Source organism: Megalobrama amblycephala, linkage group LG8 (genome assembly GCF_018812025.1).
Source record: "Megalobrama amblycephala isolate DHTTF-2021 linkage group LG8, ASM1881202v1, whole genome shotgun sequence".
In the NCBI taxonomy this organism is placed as follows: domain Eukaryota; kingdom Metazoa; phylum Chordata; class Actinopteri; order Cypriniformes; family Xenocyprididae; genus Megalobrama; species Megalobrama amblycephala.
In genome coordinates, this window is record NC_063051.1 from 33,511,946 (window position 1) to 33,535,404 (window position 23,459).

General features: G+C 37.6%; 2 protein-coding genes across 6 annotated transcripts in view; both read left to right on the forward strand.

The window, feature by feature from the left end:
* The first annotated feature begins 2,857 nt into the window (after window positions 1-2,857).
* sp3b (Sp3b transcription factor) lies at window positions 2,858-15,185 on the forward strand. Of its 5 annotated transcripts, none has more exons than XM_048200725.1 (7): window positions 2,858-3,295; window positions 7,000-7,117; window positions 9,637-9,734; window positions 11,073-12,261; window positions 13,325-13,505; window positions 13,608-13,804; window positions 13,946-15,185. In XM_048200725.1, exons 1-7 carry the CDS (start codon window positions 3,023-3,025, stop codon window positions 14,221-14,223), a joined length of 2,334 nt encoding a protein of 777 aa, XP_048056682.1. In that variant the 5' UTR covers window positions 2,858-3,022; the 3' UTR covers window positions 14,224-15,185. The 5 variants fall into 5 exon arrangements, with proteins under 5 accessions (XP_048056682.1, XP_048056681.1, XP_048056683.1 ...); XM_048200724.1 differs by lacking the exon at window positions 2,858-3,295 and adding an exon at window positions 3,848-4,195; XM_048200726.1 differs by lacking the exons at window positions 2,858-3,295; window positions 7,000-7,117 and adding an exon at window positions 7,924-9,157.
* A 3,813-nt stretch (window positions 15,186-18,998) lies between these two features.
* Window positions 18,999-23,459, forward strand: part of dnah9l (dynein, axonemal, heavy polypeptide 9 like) — a 57,184-nt gene continuing 52,723 nt past the window's right edge. The window contains exons 1-6 of the mRNA XM_048200735.1: window positions 18,999-19,269; window positions 19,386-19,632; window positions 19,866-20,009; window positions 21,415-21,599; window positions 21,697-21,892; window positions 23,264-23,363. Coding sequence (XP_048056692.1) covers window positions 19,387-19,632; window positions 19,866-20,009; window positions 21,415-21,599; window positions 21,697-21,892; window positions 23,264-23,363 — 871 coding nt within the window. The 5' untranslated portion in view covers window positions 18,999-19,269; window position 19,386. The remainder of the gene's footprint in view (window positions 19,270-19,385; window positions 19,633-19,865; window positions 20,010-21,414; window positions 21,600-21,696; window positions 21,893-23,263; window positions 23,364-23,459) is intronic.

Below are 23,459 nucleotides of genomic sequence, written 5' to 3' on the forward strand. Positions count from 1 at the left end.
TTTCCTAATCGTCTAACACATTTATATTGACTGTGTATGTGCTGCTTTGATTTCAGATGTTCAGCCAGATCAGTCAGATGTCTCTGCTGCAAAACAACAAAACACATTTATAGAGATTAACTTAAGCAAATATATTAGCTATACAGAAATCATTTGGGAAGGGAAAAATACTTTTTATTAATGCAATTTTTAGCATTCATGTGCTGCTTGATTTCATTTAGTAGCATTACATGATATAAGGATTTATGACTTTGTACTACACTGCGTCCTTAAGTACTCATAAGAAGGAGTGGCCTTATACTTTGAATGACAAGTGGGCTTTGCTGTGACAATTCAGAAGTATGGGTCAAAATGGGCTTTCTTAAAATATCCTCGGTTTGGGCTTGGTATGTTTTAACACAAGAGGTCCTGCTGGTCTTTTTGTGCCTGCATTTTGCAATTAAAGGTGCAGTAAGCAATTTCTAGAAAACGCTGTTTAAAAAAATTAAATAAACACCCAAACAAACAATTTTATGAATATTTGCTAGATGTCTGTTGTGTAGATCAGACCGATCACCACAACACTCTTGTAGCCAATCAGCAGTAGGGGGTGTATACACTCATGATGGGGGAGGAGAGTGAGCAAGCGGGACAATTTTAAGCCGCGTTTCCACCGCAGGAACTAGGAACTTTGGGGTTGTACTCGGTGAGTTTCGACTGCAGGAACCAGGGTCTAAATGAAGTTCGGGGTAAAAAATTCCCAATCAAGAAAGTCCCTGATCATGAGGTAGTACTTTTTCAAAGTTTGGGGGTGGGACTTGGGCGCTGAACATGCTAATTGGCTCAGTTCACGCAGCATTTTATTTAAACCATCGTTTTTTAAAGTCTGTTGCGGTGCTTGTAAGATTTAGTAAGAGTTGTTTGCTATTCGAATCAACAATGGAGTTTAAAAAATACAACCGACGGACTGACGATGATGTTCAGGCTTATATGCGGAGGACGAAATCCAGCGGGAACTGGAAAGTCGCATGCAGTCCTATGTCACCGGACTATCTTTGCGATACTTTTTACTAAAACGTGCGCACGATTTACTATTTTGTTCCCTCGATTCATAAATCATGCTTATGATTTATAAATTGAGGGAACGAAATAGCAAATCATGTGCACATTTTAGTAAATCGAGGGAACGAATTAGTAAATTGTGCGCACAATTTAGTTTTTTTTCTTGCATGTCATGTGCGGGGCTCCGTACAATAGGTCTGAGGGGGAAAAAAGTTCCTGGGAAAGAAATTCTTCGGACAAATTGTTCCAGGTAATTTCAGTGGAAACGGAGCTTTAGACTGAGAAAGAGATAGCTCAGATGTTACCAACAAGGAAAAGGTCAGAGGAATATAATTGGAAAAAGAAGTGTTATGACCAGGCAAGAGCTAGGACCTGTGTTAATATTGGAATAGCTTTCCAGCGCTGGAGAGACTTTAAAGGGTTAGTTCACCCAAAAATGAAAATTCTGTCATTAATTACTCACTCTCATGCTGTTTTACACCCGTAAGACCTTCGTTGATCTTCGGAACACAAATTACGATATTTTTGTTGAAATCCGATCGCTCCGTGAGGCCTCCATAGCCAGCAATGACACTTCCTCTCTCAAGAGCCATTAATGTACTAAAAACATATTTAAATCAGTTCATGTGAGTACAGTGGTTCAATATCAATATTATAAAGCGACGAGAATATTTTTGGTGCTCCAAAAAAACCAAAATAACGACTTATTTAGTGATTGCCGATTTCAAAACACTGCTTCAGAAAGATTCGGAGCATAATGAATCAGCGTATCGAATCATGATTTGGACCGCGTGTCAAACCGCCAAACTGCTGAAATCATGTGACTTTGGCACTCCGAACTGCGGATTTCACACAAAAAATTTATTATGCTCCGAAGCTTCAGGAAGCAGTGTTTTGATATCGGCCATCACTAAATAATTTGTTATTTTGTTTTTTTTGGTGCACCAAAAATATTCTCGTCGCTTTATAATATTAATATTGAACCACTGTATTCACAGGAACTGATTTAAATATGTTTTTAGTACATTAATGGATCTTGAGAGAGGAAATGTCATTGCTTCCTATGCAGGCCTCAAGGAGCGATCGGATTTCAACAAAAATATCTCAATTTGAGTTCCGAAGATTAACGAAGGTCTTACGGGTGTGGAACGGCATGAGGGTAAGTAATAAATGACAGAATTTTCATTTTTGGGTGAACTAATCCTTTAATGAACGAGAAGGCCTGAAAATGGACGCTGAGGTTGCATTGTTTCTGCATGATACGTGAGTAACATTGGTTTCACAGTACCAAGACATGCTGTTGTAATATTAGCTATAGTAATGGAGCAGTGTAATGCAATAGTAGTTATGTTGCATAGCGTGTTCGTTAAGGGGCAGAGCAATGAGGGGAGGCGTGTTTCTCTTGGGTAGGGGGGGTGTTTGTTTGGGTGTTGATTTCAACGGTGTTCCTCGTAAATCGCTTACTGCACCTTTAAACGCTAAATCAAAGCAAACCACAAATACATTGTTCTATGAGCATATACAGGTAATTTGTCTCGTTAATCAAGTAAATAAATGAGCCAAACCGTTACCATTAGTTCTTAAACACTAATTTCGGGATTGTGATTCACACAAGGCGTGATTTCTGGGCATTCGACACTTTGCTGATCTACTATTTGGACGCAGGGTAATGTTCCAAAACATTTTAATGGGTCATGAAAGCTATATTTTCAGTAATTTTAACAGAGGTGTTTGTGTTGGACATTATAGAAGACTGTAGTTTCATTGTAGAAAACTATTTTGAGTTCCCCTTCCCACCGCTATTTTCGTCTTCCGGTTTTAAAATCTAACGTTACATCGTGTCGACGTCACAGGTTGTGACGTGATAAATCATTATAGTACGTCGATGACGCGTCAGTGTCTCATAATTATCATTCTATAATTATTTCTTAGGACAGACATGTCAGACTGTAAGATCACGTAGTAGTTGAGGGAGGAGTTGATGGGTCGCAGGTGCTTGTTTCCGTGGTGTAAGAGTTCGAGGGTCTTGCATGGCTTTCCCCGCGATGCTGCCCGGGCGAAACTCTGGCTGCGGGCGGTCGGTTGGCCACCAACTACTGACACGTCGAAATTGTTTGTGTGTAGCAAGCATTTTTCCCGGGAGAGCTATGACAATTGGAGGAAGGTGGACTTCGGCCTTGCTCTTGAAGGCAGTTTGCGTCTAGGCAAGGATGCGGTACCAAGTCCTGAGGATTTTTCCATCCCTCCAAAGGCGGTATGTATATTTTACCATAACAGTTTTGCATTTTGTGCCAGTTAAACGCTCGTTATGATAATTTTTGTACGGAACATATGCTTAAAGCGTCTTGAAACACTAAAAACTACATTTTCTGATGAGGTGTGTGTTGCACATCATATAGCTGTCACATGATATGCATTTGTGTCATTACGGTTAGCTTACAAAACCATGTGATGATGAATTGCAGCATGCATTTGTGTGAAACTGAATGCATTTAACTTTTTAATGAGAGTAATAAATAAAGCTGAATCCAGAAGCCGTTGTTTTGTTTTTGTTGAAGCATTTTTCAAAACTGGTGCTGCTGAAACAGGGGGTTTCATGACCCTTTAATTTGTATGAAGAACATTAAAGCACGTGAATCGTCACGTTACATTATATATAGTTTTTTATATTTTATTATTATTTGCTCGAATATTTAAGACAATGATAGACTATTTTATTACTTTTATTATAAAGGAGACTGTGGGCTTACCAACGGAGGAATTCAGTCTGAATTGTGATTGGTTAGACTGCATTTCACGTCATCAGTACCAGCACGTCTCTATATTAAAGGTGGCGGCCTTTCAAACATCGGCGCTGTTAGCATTCAGAGACATGACTCGTAAATGTCTATATCCACAATGCAATAATACAAAGGTACTGCATGGCTTCCCCCGTGACCCTGTCAGAGCTAGACTTTGGCTGCAGGCGGCAGGTTGCTGGTTGAATGTCTCCACGTATGGGAAGTATGTCTGTAGCTTGCATTTTAAACCGGAGTGCTATGAAAACTTCGGACTAGTGAACTCCGGCTATGGCGGTCATCTTAGTCTTAAACAAGACGCGGTACCAACTCCCATCACATCATCTCCTAGAGTTTTACCGAATCAGCAGCTTCTGGTAAGCGTTTCCCCTTTTAAGTCTGTGTTTTGTCGGCTCAACAACACGTTCTTTCCCACACTGACTGACTGTATCCTCCCACTTTTCCACGCCCCATGATTGAGCCTTCTGTGCTTTTGAACAACTAATACTGAAATTAAGTTGCCAGGCTCTCTTTTGTTTAGTGTACTTGTTGTATTGGGTTCAATTTGATCCACATTCAATTTTAAACATTTTAACCTCACAAGGGTTTGATAAGCAGACACAAGAAGACGACAGAGGCTTTTTGAAACAAGTACAAGTAGCAATAAATACTATTTATTCTAAGTATAAATAATGTTAGATGCTATTTATAGTTACTTCTAGTTATTTGTACCCCGTTGTGCAAATAGTCACTGCAAGTATTCATAACATTTTCTGTGCTAATTCTGAACATAAAAACATGTGGGTCAAACTGACCTGTTAGTACCTATAATTTCTCACATATTATTTTTACTAAGTTATTATTTAGTGTCTGTAAAGCTGTAAATGTTTAAATCCGTTTTACAAGATTCTTTAGTGTTTTTCTTTGTGTTGGTATTTCTTGGCAAATTGCATGGAAACCAATGGAGGTCAAAGAAACGGAGGACCAATTTTGGAACACAGCAGGAGAGTTAAGCTATAAAAATCTTTTCCCACGCCACTTTTTGATATCAAAATATGACCTAAAATATGCAGATGAAAAGAATAAGCTGTCTTTGTTTTTTAATTGTATCAAGAGCTTATAAAACAGTTTTGATACTGTTTTAACTTAAGGTATATGGCCAATTCACACAGAAAGTGAAACAAAAAAGAAAGTGAAAATGAAAATACATGTTGGCTGAAAGCTATTTTGCCAATTAACATTTATGTCAGTGTGAATTCTTTCCTTTTTTTTTGTTGTTGTAGGTAGGACATTAATTAATTGTATACACAGATCTCGATATATTATATTTCAGTGGTTGTATATCATTCTTTTGTTCTATGACAATGCAAATGTTTAAGTAGTGTTTCTGTTTTGGCCGGGACACACCAAGCTGACGATCGGCTATCGACCACTGCTGGCCGATGGAGCATGTTGAATCGCCGTGGGGAAAAGAGATCACTCTGATTGGCTGTGACCAAGCAAGCAAATGATGAAAACTAGAGGGCACACAAAGAAGACACTTATAAATTTACAGACTGTCATCTGCTGTTGTGGACAGTTATTATCTCTCACACAGGCACAGGATGTCTATGCTAGTTGGTTGTCAGCTGTAGTTTTTGCAGTGTGTTCACGCACAACTTTTTTTTTGCCCAAACACAGCCTGCTTTTGTTGCCACTCGTTTGTTGATGTTGGTTTGGTGTGTGCCGGCCTTTTGGATGTCGTCTTTGCAGTTTATAGTGGATGGTAGATCAACCAAAGGTGCACTGCATTACTAAGTACTGGAGTACATTGAGTACTCAACAAGTATTTCTTTCTCTATTGGTGTGAATGATGTTGTTTCATTCAGAGTGTGAATAGGCCTTTACTTTTTTTTTGGTAATTGTAATTTTGTGTTTTTGCAAACCAATTAGGGCTGTCAAGTAAAACAGGGAAGATAAAGTTGGATTGCCGTAGTCTTTTGAGTTTCAAGAGTCAATTACTGTAAATAATTATACAGTTTTGCTATACTATTCCTAGTACTGGATTAGTAGCAACTGATTTGAGTTGAATGAGGTCAAACAGACTTTCTTTTACAGAGGATGAAGGGGAAAAAACAATATGAATATCATGACATGCTAAGTGCTCATTTTCAATTATAAAGTTAGATTAGTAAGAAACAAAACATCTAAAAGTAACCATTTATATGTTTAAAAAAAAAAAAAAAAAAAAATCTGAGATTTCCAAAATGTCTTGATTCTCATTTAATGAGTCCTTCATCAAAACATTATTGAAATAATCCAAATTCATCCCTGGCTGGATATGTCTTTTATATTATACAAAGTCTAGGGTATTGTCACTGATTTTTGTTCACAAGCATGTTTAAGAATAAACAATGAAAATTGAGATTTAATCAGAAAATCAATGTTTTTACCTTTCATAAATGTATAAATACCCAACAACCACCACACACAGACAAAATGTTAAAGGGATAGTTCACCCAAGAATGAAAATTTCTCAATTAAAATTTACTCAAAGTTCTTTCTTCTCCTGAACACAAAAGAAGATATGTTGAAGAATATGGGTAACCAAACAGTCGATGGGCCCCACTGACTTCCATAGTATGAAAAAGTATGGTATGGAATACTATGAAGTCAATGTGATCCATGAACTGTTTGGTTACTGACATTCTTCAAAATATCTTCTTTTGTGTTCAGCAGAAGAAAGAAATTCATACAGGTTTGGAACAACATGAGGGTGAGTAAATTTTCTATCCCTTTAAGTCACAATTGACGTAGGATGCATTTACATTTATTTATTTATTTTTAAATTAGCAAACATTTTTGTCCATTAGTGACATTATATAGGCTACAATAAAAGGAAGATCAAGTTGGGCATTGTATTGTGGGACACAGTATTTTCACTATTGTGTACTACTCATTTTGGCAAATGTAGCTCATCCACGCATATTCCAAGCATACAATTTTTTTCCTACCGGGCATATGCTGTTTTGAAGACAGTGAGAGCTTTTATCTGCATGCTTTTATGAATTAATTTGCTGATCCATAAAGGGATGATTACATTGCTTTAAAGGGCAAAGTCTGCCTAGTACTCTGCCAATTGTTTGTCTTATGCTTTGGACACACTATGCATGTTGAAATTAATCTATCTCTATACTGGCAGTCCAAGACATGTCGTGAAATGGGATGCCAGACGGAGGAGCCCAGCGCCAAAGATGATCAATGCCAAACCGTCCATGACTTGAAGCAGCGCAGCTGGAAACTTGAACTAAAGAGTGAACGTGTGTTTTACTGTTTTCTACTTCTATCTTTTTAATGGCCTTTAGTTTAGATATACTGACATCGGTGGTTTGTCCATCCTTATTTTGACATGTTATTAGGTAGATTAGAGATTTGGATGTGACTGGAATACAGAGGCTTGTGTTAGAAGCCTATGGCAGTAAGTTTTAAACATTAATGCCCCAAACAAGTAGCTATTTTAAAGGGTTAGTTCACTCAAAAATTAAATTTCTGTCATTAATTACTCACCCTCATGTAGTTCCAAACCCATAAGACCTTCGTTCATCTTCAGAACACAAATTAAGATATTTTTGATGAAATCTGAGTTTTTTTATCTCCCATATAAAGCAATGAAATTACCACATTCAGGGTCCAGAGAAGTAGTAAAAACATCGTTAAAATAGTCCATGTGACTACAGTGGATCAACCTTCATGCTATGAAGCAACGAGAAATAACGACTTTATTCAAAGATGAAGAGGAAAATTTGTTGAATAAAGTAGTTATTTTTGTTTTGTTTTTGCGCACAAAAGATTCTTGTCGCTTCATAACATTGTTGAACCACTGTAGTCATGTTGACTATTTTAACTTTATTTATTTGTCTTTACTACTTCTCTGGACCTTGAATGTGGTAATTTTGTTGCTTTTTATAAGAGATAAAAAACCTCGGATTTCATTAAAAATATCTTAATTTGTGTTCTGAAGATGAACGAAAGTCTTACGGGTTTGGAACTACATGAGGGTGAGTAATTAATGACAGAAATTAAATTTTTGAGTGAACTAACCCTTTAAAGTGACTAGTTGTTTTTTTTTATATTTTGTATATTCTTCTTAACAATAATTGTTACTTTATACAATTCTCTGTGGTCATCTATAGATTTATGATCTATTTGTTTCTGACTTGTAACTATACCAGTTTTACTAGTATCTATTAATAACATACTAATAATACTATAGCTACTAGTAACATTTTAAATCTTACTATTTTTTTTTTTTACCTTTTTATTTTCAAATTAGCATATTATACCGAACTCTTATCTGTAACATTATTTATCTATTCTAATTGTAAATAGTAACAAGTTTTAGAAGCAAATATTTATCATATGAACCACAGAGCCCCATAAAATTAAACAATTACCATTTATGCAAGAATATATTGAAGTCATTATTAAAACATTTAGCATCCTAAATAATATTATTACAAACTTTAAAGTAACAAGAGGTTTTAGAAATTTGGGTATCATATTTTTCAGTGCATTACAGCAATAAATGTGTAACTCAAAGTGTACTCATTATACTGTACTTTTTTTTTTTTTTAAAGTTTATTTATTTATTGGATGTGAACTTAAACGTGGAAACTTTTATGCATGTTATTCTTCCTAGACAAGGGACATCCAGAAGTTCAACTTTGAGAACGAAATTTCCCAAACTGTATTCTCGGATTGTTAGTAATAATAATATCAGAACTATATTTTATATATATATATTACACGTGTCATGTACGACGAGTGAGATGAGCAGCGTGATTATTATGATACAGTTGGGCCCTGAGGACATCCGGAGTCACAGCTGTTTCCGCAAACCATTGTTTACCCAGGTGGGTAAACTGACACGTAAACTCAGGCACTAAAGGGCTGTACTAATGGTATAAAACGAAACTAGTTAATTTTACATATATAGCAAATGTCACAATCTGATCTTTCACCATGTGTGGAATATAAAAGATATTTCGTGAAACGTTTGAATGTGAACGTAAAACAATATTGTGACAAACTGAATATTTCACAATACGTCTGCTGCAGCGCTTTCAGTGTAATGGCCACCAGAGTTGCAACTAACTTCCTGCCATACGTGAACAATTCCAGCTAGATTTCCAAAGACTCTCTCCGCATCTGCGAAGCGCACAACAAACAGGAAACGCTCGTGTCGTGAATTTGACAGACGTAAAGCTTCGACCACTCAGTGTCCATGGGGTCGAATCACACAGCCAATCACGTCGTAGAAGAAAGGCGGGTCTTCCGTTTACGTGACGCAAATTTCACTGGTAATCTCCGAAGCCCCACCTTTTGTGTTTCCCGCACCGTCAATCAAAAATAAGAAAAAAAATCGACCCGAATCTCCGATCACAGCCCGCCTTTGATTAAAACAATCATGTTGGGAGTTTAAATGAACAGATAAACCTCCGATTTTTTACCTTTTCACGCTATGACTGGTACGTAACACTTAGCCCGATCGAAGCACAGCACCGCCGGTGAGTTTGGAGAGCCATTAGCCAAGCGAGCTAGCTCAGTGTTTAATCTTTCTCAGCAGCGACGCTAACCGTTAGCCAGCTAGCCTCACTTTAACAAAGTAAACATTCGAAAAGACTGTTGCTCAGGCAACGGGAAAGCAGCAAGAACCGCCTGATTCGTTTAAATTCCAGGCGGTTTGGCGGCTAATCTCCGCCTTTTCGAGGTGGGAGTTCGTTGAGCATGAATTTGTTTTGAGTTTTTTTTTTCTCTCTCTCTCGCTGTGTCTCCGTAGCCCCAGAACAGCCAGCGAAACAGCAGGAAATGGCTGCCTTGGACGTGGACAGCAGTCAGAGCGACTTTCTGCAGCCGGCCAGCGGCGCCCAGGACCAGGTATGAAATTCCCCTGTTGGTTTCTCGCTTCCCCGGCGCTGTCTTGCGGGGTGTTGTGGTGTTTTGGTGAAGTTCACACGTTTTAAATATAGGGGAAAAGTCGAACACTTCCTGTGAGCCTTCGCTTTGTACGGCCACCCACTTTCTTACCCATTTAAACCCGCCCATTGTGGGTCGGACAGACTCGCCACCGTCGCCTTGCCCGCTTTACCTGCGGTGATCCCGGGTCACCCCCACGATAGGGGAGGACCCCTCCGCCGGGAAAAGCCTCCACCCCTACCCAGGCTGTCACATATCTTCCACAGCTCCACCATTCCCCCTGGAGCGGCTGCGTGCACAGACCTGGCAAACAGAAGCTCTTTGTCACCTTTTGTCATGTGCACTTGGCTTTTGAAATATTTCGGATCATTTATTTGCCTTTTATGACAGATGCACAGCTTGAAAGACGTTATTGTTTGCTATTAAATAGACAACTGAACCAAAGCCCCGAATGACACCCTAAAACAATAAATGCAGGTTGAAATGAAAATAAAACAAATTCTAAATGCATGTTATAGATGTTACTGTGAACATTTCATCTGTTTTTTTTTTCTGTTTTGACTTAATGTTTAATTAAAATGTCATAAATAGAGCATCCAGGGTGAACGTCAGACTTCTCCCAATCATTTAGTCTGTTTAAACCCCACTCTTACAAGCTTGTGTTCATCTCCCTCCGTTTTTGAGTGCAACACACACATCTCAAGCAAAAACTTATGGATGGAATCAAGTTCTTGTCCTACTTTTATTCTTACTTTTTTTTTCTTCGATAATCTGTTACATTTGGATGTACATCACAATACGGAAGAAAAGATCTGTCGCCACTTGAATTTCATTGCAAGTTTAAGTACTATGTTCATTGTCAAAAGTTCCTTTTCATGCTTCAACTTTGTTCTCACTGAGGTCTGATACTTTATTGGATTTTCTGCATAAATGGTTTATAACGTCTTTATAACATTGGGGGATTGTAGTAAAGACTTGTCACAATTTCCATATTTTTCATCTTTGTTTAGGCCTGTTAACACCAAGGATGATAACTATATCTATAAAGTTTTAATAATTGCTCTAATTGTATTAGAATAGTGAAGTCCACCACAGCTATAACAATAACTTTCAGAATAACTGCTAAATTAAAAAAAAAAAAAAAATGTAATGCTAAATTTAAAGCATTCATGTTTATTATAAATGGAATATTGTTGTGAACGGACCTTTTAGACTAAATGTTGTGAAATGTCTGTGTATATGGTCAAATTTATCATGAAGTATTTATACTAATATAATAGTTTTATCTCCACTCCACAGCAGACCACAGACCTCACGGCCATCCAGTTAACGGGCTCCTCTGATCGCTGGGAGGTTCTAACGCCTGTGAGTTCAGTGAAAGACGAGCCAGCAGTAGTGCAGGTACCCAGCGGAGGACTTCTGGGCAGCAACGGGCAATATGTGGTGCCACTACAGACTATGGCAGGGCAGACTCAGCCTGTTTTTGTGACGGCTGGGGTAGATGGCACCAGTGCTAACGGGGTGCAATACCAGGTCATCCCTCAGCTCCAGGGGACGGATGGGGCTTCACTAAGCTATGCAGCATCCACTGCAGATGGAAGCACGCTTGGCACTGACATTGCTATCCTTCCAGATGGAACGCAAGGCATTGCCACCAATGCTAATGACCTTCAGGGCCTACTAAGTCAAAGTGGGCATGTGCAGCAAATACCCACAGTCTCATTGGCCGGCTCAGGGTTTGGCGCGCAGGGCCAGGTTGTCGCTAATATGCAGATGGGGCTGCCAGGCAACATCACTTTAGTGCCGATAAATAGCTTGAGTAACGTGGATCTCGAGTCTCTGGGATTGGCTGGGGCTCAGACCATAGCGACAAGCGTTACCGCTGATGGGCAGCTCATCATGACCGGTCCCACCACCTCAACAAGCGATAACCAGGGTGAAAGCGGCAAATGCACAGAGCCACTTAACGCCAATGACGCTAACGCTAATGCCTTTGTGCCAACCTCCACCTCTTCCACGACTACATCCCTTCCTGAGACGATAGATGGGACTGGAGTTCTCACCCAAGCCACTGCGGTATCAGCTGGGCAGCAGGATCCATCTTACATCCAGCAGAACCATACGTCTGGCGGCGAACCAGTGGTGCAACTCTTACCAGCGCAGGCGGCGGATGGAACTGCGCAGACACTACAAAGCGTGCAGCTGTTGAATGCTGGTACGTTTCTGATCCAAGCTCAAACCGTCTCTCCCACTGGCCAGATCCAGTGGCAGACCTTCCAGGTTCAAGGTGTTCAGAACCTGCAGAATCTGCAGCTGCCGTCTGCTGGTGGCGTCTCATCTCCCCAAATTACCCTCGCCCCAGTGCAGACCCTCTCTCTTGGGCAAACTGGCACCACAGGTGCAGTGGGGCAGATCCCGAACCTTCAGACAGTCACGGTCAACTCCGTTGGTCAGTACCAGCAAGATGAGAACACAGAGAGCCACTCAGGTATGCAGGAAAACACAGTCTTCTTAGAGATTAAAAAATAAATAAATAAATTATGCTCATCTCTAAAAATGTCATCTTCACTGAAATGGCTTTTTTGCAAGCACAATTGTGTGCATTTCTGAATCTTTCTGAATTCCTTATCTAGTAATAATGAATGACTAGAAAGGTCAAAGGTGTGGGAACCATGTTTGAATAAAGGTTAGTTCACTCTAAAAGGAAAATTAGGTTTACTTACCCTCAAGCCATCCTAGGTGTATATGACTTTCTTCCTTCCTGATGAACACAATCTGAGTTATATTAATAAATATCCTGATGTGTCCATGCTTTATAATGGCAGTGAACCAGGACAATGAGTTTGAAGCTCAAAAAAAGTGCATCCATCCATCATAAACGTACTCCACACGGCTCCAGGGGGGATAATAAAGGCCTTCTGAAGCGAAGCAATGCGTTTGTGTAAGAAAAATATCCATATTTAATAAGTTATAAAGTAAAATATATGGCTTCCACCAGACCACCTTCTGTATTCAACTTACGGAAAAAGCGTAACAGTGCAAGAGTTTTGAACTGCGAGAGGCCTTGCACTTTCTTCGTAAGTTGAATACCGAAGGCAGTCTGGTGGAAGCTAGATATTTTGCTTTATAACTTTATAAATATGGATATTTAAATGCATCACTTTGCTTCAGAAGGCCTTTATTAACCTCCGGGGGGGGAGCTGTGTGGAGTATGTTTGTGATTGATGGATGCACTTTCTTGAACTTCAAACTCGTTGGCCCCGTTCACTGCCATTATAAAGCTTGGACACGTCAGGATGTTTATTAATATAACTCCCATTTGTCATCTGGATGAAGAAAGCCATATACACAGATGGCTGGACGGTGAGTAAATCATGGGGTAATTTTTTATTTTAAAGTGAACTAATCCTTTAACTTAAATCATTAAGTTGGTCTTTTTTTTTTTTTTTATATATAAATTATGTACCTGCCAGTTGTTTTACTTTGGGGAGGTTCTTAATTGTTTTGGAGTCCGTTTTAAAGATTCTCTCTCTCTCTCTCTGTTTTTGCAGATATTCAAATTAAAGAGGAGCCAGAGTCAGATGATTGGCCAAATTCCACCCTGAACACCAGTGATTTGTCACATCTTCGTGTGCGGTTGGTTGAGGAGGATATGGAGGGAACAGGCCAAGAGGGAAAAAGACTACGCAGAGTAGCCTGCACTTGCCCCAACTGCAAAGAGGCTGGAGGAAGGTAATGTACATGTCAGTGCAGAAGCACAAGTTCCTTTTTACAGCCGGTTGTGTAATTTATTTATTTTTTTTAACAACACTTTAAAATTGTGTGTAATTTCAGAGGTTCAAGTATGGGAAAGAAGAAACAACACATTTGTCATATCCCCGGGTGTGGTAAGGTGTACGGTAAGACGTCTCACCTCCGAGCTCACTTGCGTTGGCACTCAGGAGAGAGACCCTTCATTTGCTCGTGGAGTTACTGTGGCAAGAGATTCACCCGCAGCGACGAACTCCAGCGTCACCGCAGAACACACACAGGTATGGGCACGGGGACTGTGTTGGATCTGGAATTACATCATCCAACTCTTGCTGTATATTTAGTTTGCTTCTCCAGGTTAATAGGCTGAGTAGTAGTTCTAGAGGTTGACATGGCTTTACAGTTTTATTTTTGTTTTTCAGGAGAAAAGAAGTTTGTGTGTCAAGAGTGCTCGAAACGTTTCATGCGCAGCGACCATTTGGCCAAACACATTAAAACTCACCAGAACAAAAAAGGGCTAAACTCCAACACTGGGGCAGGTCAGACAGAAGCTGCCGCCCCCTCGGACACCATCATCACCGGGGGTGGAGCCACTCTCATCCTTACCAATTTGCAACAGGCTGGCACCCAGGACCTCCTTTCAAACTCCGACCTCCCACTCCAGTTGGTCACTGTGTCTGCCAGCGAGGTCATGGAGTGACCAAAAATCATGCCCACTTTCACAGCTCGTCTGCTTTTCACTATCAATTTTTATATATATATGATAAAAATATATATATATATTATAAATATATATATTTTAAAAATGACTTATCCATTTAATGTTCAATAGCAGTCTTTTGTACAAACAAGGCAAAAAATGACATTAAACGTGGTTCCAGTTTCCACTGACACGCACACACACACACACACACATGCTCATATTAAGAACTCGTGCTCATACAAAAATACATACACAGAAATGCCTTATTTTGTATCATAATCTGTAGTATAAAATGCTGGAGTTGCATGTGTTTTTACTTTTGCTCATGTATATGTTCAGGGGACGATCATTTGAGAGAGTGTGATTGTGTTATGGTACACGGAAAAGCCCGGATGTGTGTGAGTGATGACAGTGAGACTGTTCTGTGAGAATGACAGCAGGAGAAGGACACAGTCTGCTGTGAGGGAGACTTACTCATGATCTGTCCATTTTTATCCTCCTCCCTCTCGGCTGGCCTTCGTCCAAATGTGTCTTCACTCTTTGCTTTTATTTTTATTTGATGTCATGTTAGTGGTCTTTGCGCTCTCGGTCACGTGTCCTCTGGATCTTGTTCGAGGATCTTCTGATTTCATTGTTCTGCTGCCCACATGCAACTCGAACAAGACATCAGGTGGCAGAGTCAAACAATCGTGTAATAAACTTTCTTTTTCTTGTATTGTTGTTCTTATTGCTCTCCAGATTATTTCTGTAACATTCATAATGTATCTTCCATTTTTCTTTTTTTTGTTTTCTTCAGCCCCAAGCTGTTTATAGCCACAATTTATGTAGTCTAATACTGATTCTGTTGTATCAAAGACTCCTCGTTTGATTACTTTTTAAACGTGTAAAATTTGATGTTACTTTTGTACAACAATTTTTTTTTTTTTCTCAAATGGAAAACAATTAAAGTCAGAAACCTTCCTATGACTCTTCATAACTACAAGTTTGTATATGCTTTAATTTTTTGGTGTTGGTATGTATGCACTGAATGAGAGAATTAATCATGCTCATATACCTCATAATTCCTTTCTTTTAAAAAAGAGCATAGTGCCTTCTATTATTTGCACAGTATTTGGATTACAGAATGCACCTGGATGCCTTACATTGAAGAAACCAAAATCAGTATACAACAGAGAACTCTCAGCTGAGTATACTGTTTCCCACAATGTAATGTGCCCAAAATGATTCTGATGAATGTCCCATAAGTAAATCAGCTGTCATATTTTTTACATTACATTTTTGGTACACTTTTAAATAACGGGATTAGTTTGATTAAATTAACAATTTAATGAAAATAATTATTTTTATTTCTGAGATACCTAAAATAGTTTACTGTTATTTACTGAATTGAACATTGTTGTAGCATACAGCTGTATAAAATGTTTGCAAATGTGCGCACTGTTTATAATAAAGTAGGCAGTATACAGTCTATACTGTGCAGTATTCTGTAAGAAGTACACTAGTATTTTTCGTTTCGTTTTATTTCACAGAACTGCTAGGTTATGTTTGGAATTGAATATTCGTAGTTTTCTCTATACTGAATACTGCACAGTATATACTTAGTACGTACTGCCCACTACTTCTAGCCACATACACACTGACTGCACTGCAGCTAAATTCGGTTTTCAGTTTCTTAATCATATGTACACACACAATTAAGTAATTTACGGGAGTGACAACCGCATTTACAAAAATACTACGCAGTGTGTGTGGAACCGAACTGAACAACTAGGGTACTTGTTAATGACGTCGACAGATATGAGAGGTGACAGACGAGGGCTGCATCCGAAAACTGAAAAATGCTGCCTTCGGAGGACGCATTCCAAGGTAGGAAGGCATCAAGGCACGTCCGAATCCAATGTTAGCTTCACTTCCCGTCTCCTGAGATGCCTTCATCTGATCGATTTTTGAAGGCAACATAGATGTATCCTTCAGATTGACAATGTCATGGGATGGGAAACTGGTGAATGTGGTTTGTTAATTAAGGATAAAAAGGTATGTAATAAATAATATGTTGCTTTTGTTGAAATTTTACATACACAAATGTAAATTTTTCAAAACCCCCCCACGATTATTGGTTTTTAAAGAGGAATTTCGAGCATATCTGGAAACACTGAGAGGGATGAAAAATCCCAAAGCATTGTATCTGTACTCCTTACTGGAAGATTTTGGTTTTATAACGTAAAGATAAACACTTCCTTTAACTTACTGATTGTAATCTCAATCCTTGTTTGTAAATCTTTAAATTATGACTGATTTTTTGTTGATGTTCAATATGCTCATGAATAAAAAAGAAATAAATAAAAATAAAAAAGATGTATCCTTCGCTGCCTTGGATATCCACAATCCCGCGCTTTCCATTCTGACAGTTGAGTTAAAAAATAAAGATGGCGTCTGAAAGTTGCGGTTGGTGGTCAGTTTGTTTATAAATGTATGTTTTTGACCATTGTTTTCCACTTTTGATGTAATTTCTAGCAGAAATTACTAATGTAGGCCTAGTACTTAAATATTCGCCTATTTATCATCAAAGCTCGCACTATTTTGCTGTAGATCATTAAACCATTACACTGCCTCAGAAGTCTGTCCGAATCAGATTCGTGAGGTGCCTTCATGGAAAACCAAACAAGACATCTGTTTTAAACATTACAGTGCTCATGATAACTTTTGTTAACTCAACAATAAGTAAACCCACTTCAGCGAAATATACAGGGCTAACGGAAGTTCAAAGACAAAATTCTAAAGATGGCTGCTCGCATTAGTGGAAGGTCAAATTATAAATGTATATAAAATGAATTTACATATATGGAGGTACACATGTTAAAACACTAAAAAGGAGCATTAATTGAATATTTGAATATATGTTTCAAAATAGATTTACATATATATACAGAAAAATAGTATATTAACAAATATTAGAAATGAACATATTTTGCAAATTAATGCATTCACATAGATGGATATCTAAACTTATTTACATATAAAGTAAATAAATATATGTAAATATTTCCAATAAAAATATATTTACATGTTTTATATATGTGAAAAATATTAAAAATGAGCCAACATCAAATATTTAAATATACTTTTAATATATATTTCAAAATATATTTGCATATAAAGAATAAAATATATTTTCTTCTGTTTAGATTTAAAGCATTTAAATATATGAAAATCTATTTTTATTAATATACTTCAATTTACGTGACTTTTTTTAATTAAATGCTTGAAAAAATAAACCATAACAACAATTATCATCATTGTCATATAACAATAAAATAATATGCCAGAGTCCAACAGTCTTTCAGTCTAGGTTAAGTGCCAAGTCCTTAAACACAGACACTGTTCTCATAGCTTTCAGGTTTTTAGAAGATTCAATAGAGTCAAAATACACTTTCATCTCTTAAAAAAGAGTTTTGCACTTTGAAAATTTACATTTATGAATGTGATATTTGGCTAACAGAAAAATAAGGTTTATAAAATAAATATCATTTTTCTTTTCACGTTCATGAAAGCCAAAAATTACATTTCTGTATGTAAATTTAAAAATTGGATTCACATAACATTTAATAAAGTTCCAAATGTCACACCAAAATGTCAGTGTGTGAGAGCAATTCCAAAATAAATGTAAAGCAGTTTCAGGTTTCTCTAAACAAAAAGAACAGAGGATATTGATACCATTCTTAAGTCTTCTGAGAGAGCGCTTATCTGGGTAAAACCTATTAATTAACTAAGGTTATTTCTCTCATTTTGTTAATTATCAGATACTTGTGAGGCTTTTTTCCAGGGAATGTCAATTACAAGTCCATTCCAGTAAGAAATTACATATATATGGCATAGAAACAGATTCCTCCTGAAACAAGACTCTAATTTTCTTATTGTTTTTTTATTTAGATGAAGAAAGGCACTGTTTACCTACAAATGTTTTACATAGATCCACTGAGTGACAAAAGTATGAAAAAGAAAACCCTTTAAAAAGCATAAGAACTCCTTGTGGCACTGCATCAGCCACAATCTAACAGGAATTCATGCTTTACTAAGAACTCAGAATAATTACAAATTGAACCATTCTGATTGAAAAGTTGAGATACAAAAATAATTCCATTTTCAAACCAATTATCAAAGAAAAGAGATTTATGTTTATAGGTCCTTATTATTCCAAATTATATATGAGTGAGGTGTAAAATTGTGTTTAAAAATGAGGGACCAAGCTAATAATATTAATTTGCCTATGAAAAAGGGATAATTTGATAGGATAGATTTTCATTATGCTATAATTACAGGTTAATAAGAATTTTAAACCACCTAGTTTTAACCCCTTCTCAATGGTGTTAATTTCTGTGACTTCTGTATGGGCCCCTTTGTTTTACATTTTACAGTTTGACCTCTGATTATGAGTATGTACAATTGTATGGTTTACTGCCACCTATTGTGCTGGACTAAAACGTCAGTTCTTCATAGAAACCTTTTGTGGACATAAAACTTTGGCGTCAGTAGAGGGCAGTGTGCTACTTCTAGTTAATGACAGCAAAGCACATATATTTTAAATTTGTGAGCACCACAGGCTGCTGTTACTTTAATTTCTCTTCTGAATGTGCTTCAGAACTATGAATCAATTTTAAAATACATGTGTATTACATGAACGACGGTGCATTAGATAAGCTTAAACTATCCAGCTGGATGTGTGGGTATCAGGTTATGCAGTTTGTCTATGCAAAAGTGCACCTGATACCTTTGCTGGCTTTTCCAGTGCACACTCAGGTTTCATTAGCACCAGGTGTGTGCTTCTCTCACACAACGTGGGTACAGATACACAAAAGCCATTGACCCTGTTACCATAGTGGCCTGACTCCACAGGAGGAGTTCAGTTTCTCTCCCCCACTGGAGAAGGAGGCAAAGGACAACCCAGTGTGTGGGACATTATCCATTTTTCTGATGGAAAGATACTGATGATATAAAAACATCAGGAAACATCAGACTCAGAAAGCTAATAGAAGTCTGCTAGAGGTGAGAGATTTGATACCACAATATGATAAAGTCTTTAGGTTTGTAGATTTAAATGGACAATTTACCCTGGACTTTATGGCATGAGTAGTTCCCCTGTTTTCTGTCGTGTCTCTCAGCATGGCTGAGGCCGGTGTGCGTGTTCCTTCAGACCAGGTGAAGATGAGCGCCATCTCTGATGAGCGAGTGGACTTCCTAAGGGAACAGGCCTTCACCGTTCTACGACTCAAAACAGACAAATGGAATCGTTTTATTGGATTGGAGGAGAATCAGAGGGCTCTGCTTGACTTCCTGGACCAGGGCTGGCGAGAGTATCTCATTTTGTTTATGGGACCAGGAGGAACTCTTCATGCAGGAGATGAACAGGTGAGTATATCAAATACACTAATACACGCTCATCTTCAATGTTGGGACTAACAGAAAGATCAACCTGCCTTGCTTTGTTCTATGTGTGGCATTAGGATGCCGTGTAGCATTTCTTCTGGAAGTGTCTCTCACGTTCAGTGCACTGATTGGGTTTTGGTATTCGAAATAAGTCATCACTTGTTTCGAGTGCTTTCGCTTCTGAAAGCACTACACCCGTCTTTTCCTCCCCAAAGAGCTCCTCTTCCTGGAGGACCAAGCTTCTGTGTGTGCTTAAAAAAAAGAAGGGAGTCATCTCCAAAACCACCTTCAGGACCCAGCTCTGGCTTGGAGAGGTTGCAGCACAACCCATGGACCACGCTCCTGTGCTCATCTCTCAGGTAACCAGAAGTCTTTCAGGCCTGTTGCGTCTTTTAGAATAGAATGGAAAATTATTCATGTTAATTACATTTAAATCATTTTAATATATAATAAAATTATTATATTATATTATACAGAATTCAGTTATCTATCTATTTATCTATATATATATATATATATATATATATATATATATATATATATATATATATATATATATATATATATATATGTGTAGCATTTAATGACCCATCTATATATATATGGGTCATTGACAAATAAGGTTTTTAAAAGTCTAAAAAAACATAATGGAGATATAATATATTTTGAAGTTTTATTAAGTGTTTAACAATAAGATTATGTGGTTTTTATAATCAATTAACACTGCTTTTGTCATTTTTTAGAAGATGGACAAAATTTGTCACCAAAAAAGTCATTTGGTTTAACCAAAATTTCAGTTTTACAGAATGATGGTATTTTCAAACAATGTTAACAGGCTGATATATAGCTAGCTAGCAAAAGGACAATCAAACATTTTATATTTAGTGCAAGTTTTTCAAAATATTACAATATTTTTCATGTTTTATAGCGGTTGTACCGAATGACCTGATGTTTCATGGCATGCGTATGACCAAGTGAAAACATGAATTTCTCAAATAATTAAGAGAGAGTTGGTTACTTTGCTTCATGACCATGTGGTCCTTTGCAGGTGTCTGAATGATGTCACATGATACTGACTTGATCCAAAACGGTCCCTTTATATTCGGTTTCTTCGAATGACATCAATGAAATTAATTTTTCCAGACATTCTTTCTCATAACAAAGCAGCAACTTACACATAATTTTAATACCATAACTATGTTGATATATGATGTTATAAAATCATGCCTTCATAAAAAATATATACATTTATTACATTTTAAGATATTTTAATCACAAATTAAATTACTGTATTGACCTTTGGATGGTTAAACCAAATGACCTTTAGACACTTCAAAATCTTTAAAATACCCTTGTATGTAGCAAAATATGATTAAAACCTTTTGGATTCAATAAAAGAAATCTAGTTGTACTACCTTACATAATTTGGATGTCATATCTTTGTTTTTTTAATATTATTAAGGCTTTTGGGGGGAAAAAAATGATGTCTATATATATATATATATATATATATATTAGTACTTTGACTTCAGCTTGTTTTATTTAAACTAGTAGTTATTTTTCATTTTCATTTATGTTTTTTTTTTCAAGTTTTTTCATCTAATATTTTATTTTCAATTAACAAAATAAATTTTTAATAGTTTTAGTTTTAGTTAACAACACTGATTGGAGGTAGGCCATCCTATAGAAAAGTTTGATGGGAGTGAAATCATAATAACTCTAAATAGAAATCCTCAGTCAGCCAGTGAGTGCATGTATGTGTAGGTGTTCGTCTCAGTGCTGGGAAGTCCCCTGAATCAGTCTGCCTGGCCCCGGGTAGTCGGTCAGGACATTTGCAGGCACCTTGAGCATCTGTGCAGTGAAGCAGTCACACTGAGAGGGCGAGCACAAGGACGAACGCTACTGCCCCTGCCACTGTGTGTGGAGAGAAAAGACGAGCAACAGCTCAGGTGTGAATGAGTGTCTGTCAATCATTCAGTCATCTTTTTCTAACATTTTAGTTTGTGATATCATATAACATTTCTGTGTGTGTGTGTGTGTGTGTAGCTCGGATTCCTGTCTGATTGACAGGGTGTTACTGTACTCCATTGAGACCATGGTGATCCAGTGGTGTCGACTGATGAGCTCTGTGCTGCAGCGGGACTCGTCTAAGCTCCTGCACCAGGGGGACCACCCAGGCCCCACAGTGGAGCTCAGTTTCTGGACTAAACAGAAAGAAAACTTACTAGGAATACAGAAACAGGTGGAAATAAAGTCGTGTGTATGTTTTCATACATATTTTAAATGTTCTGAAGTCAGAGTTTAGTGCTTGCAAGACAAAAATAATTTTCTAGTGTTAATTCAGCTCAACTCATTAAAAATACAATCTTTACTTTGTTTTTTTACTTTTTTACTTGTTTTGTCGTCTAAATGGAAATGTATTAAAATCTCCCATTCTTTGGAGATGAATGTTCGGTTTTCAAAATATAAAAAAACCCCAGTGATTGTATGTAATATTTGCGACCTCATTCTAACATTTACATTAATTGTGACTGGCTTTAATGGGGACCTATTATGCACCTTTTCACAAAATGTAATCTAAGTCTGTGTCCCCAGAATGTGTTTCTCTGAAGTTTCAGCTCAAAATACCCCACAGATCATTTATTATAGCTTGTCAAATTTGCCCCTATTCGGCTGTGAGCAAAAACACACCGTTATGGTATGTGTCCCTTTAATAAATGCAAATGAGCTGCTGCTCCCTGCCCCCTTTCCAGAAGAGGGTGGAGCTTTAACAGCTTGCGCTTTAGTTGCTCAACAACAACCAAGCTGGAGAATCTCACGCCGCCAAAATGAGGATTGTCAGTAACGGTGTTCAGCCTTACATTGTTCAAACTGGAGTCGACACTGATGGAGAGACTCAGGAAGAAGTTACAACTTTTAGAATGAAACTGAACGTTTCTGAATGGTTAGTGGATAAATTTATGTAGTTGCTGTGGAGTTGATTCAACTCATCGACTAGCATGTGCCGTCATGTAAGTCTTTTGTGCAAATCCAGCGTTGAATTGACCCTCGTTTGTGAAGCATTCCGGCGTAAAATGACGGCATGACAACAACACTCTACTACAACAACTCTTCCTCTTCTCTAAAGCAGCCCAACATGGCCTCACCCCATTCGTTTCGTGTTCTCAGGGACAGGGTTTATGTAAATTATGGGGTTTGTGATGTCACCAACCCGGGAAGAAGCTCGTTGTAGTATATACCAGCTGTTTGTTGTAGTCCTTAAAAAGCGATTTCTGTAATGATAATATCTCCCTTTGCATTGAACTTTAAGCGTCGTAACTTTGCAGATGTTGTTTTTGCTCAAACGTCATAATCAAGGACCCCTTTGATCAAATATCTAGGTTATATGATTTTTCTAAAGTGGAGTTTTAATCAGTCTTTTTCTTTCTCCCTCTCTAACTTATCTAACTTCACAAACTAATGTTTACCAAAAATCTACAATATTAATGCGAGTACTGGTATTTCCTTCTGAAAAAGTGAATCAATTGTCATTTATTACAACTAATTTGATGTTTATTTTAACATTTAAATTGACTGAATTTAAATCGAATCCAACTCTGGATTATTTGTGCAGCTGCAGAACCCAAAAGTTGATCAGGTGCTGGAAATTCTGCGGAGGATCAAGAGCAGTTACTATGCTTCCTTTTATGACATTATTCAAAAAGTCAACCATGGTAATCACATCTTAAATGTGTACAGATGCTCTCATTCTAACATTCTGACATTTATGTAAACTGCATTATATGTATGTTTTTATTTGTATAACAGTG

Bases quoted from the DNA above. Each gene is read 5' to 3' on its own strand.
- sp3b (XM_048200724.1), top strand. From the start codon at position 3,914: ATGACTCGTAAATGTCTATATCCACAATGCAATAATACAAAGGTACTG. The intron at 4,196-6,999 runs GTAAGCGTTTCC...CTATACTGGCAG, and splicing joins TACCGAATCAGCAGCTTCTG to TCCAAGACATGTCGTGAAAT. The intron at 13,805-13,945 runs GTATGGGCACGG...TTTGTTTTTCAG, and splicing joins TCACCGCAGAACACACACAG to GAGAAAAGAAGTTTGTGTGT.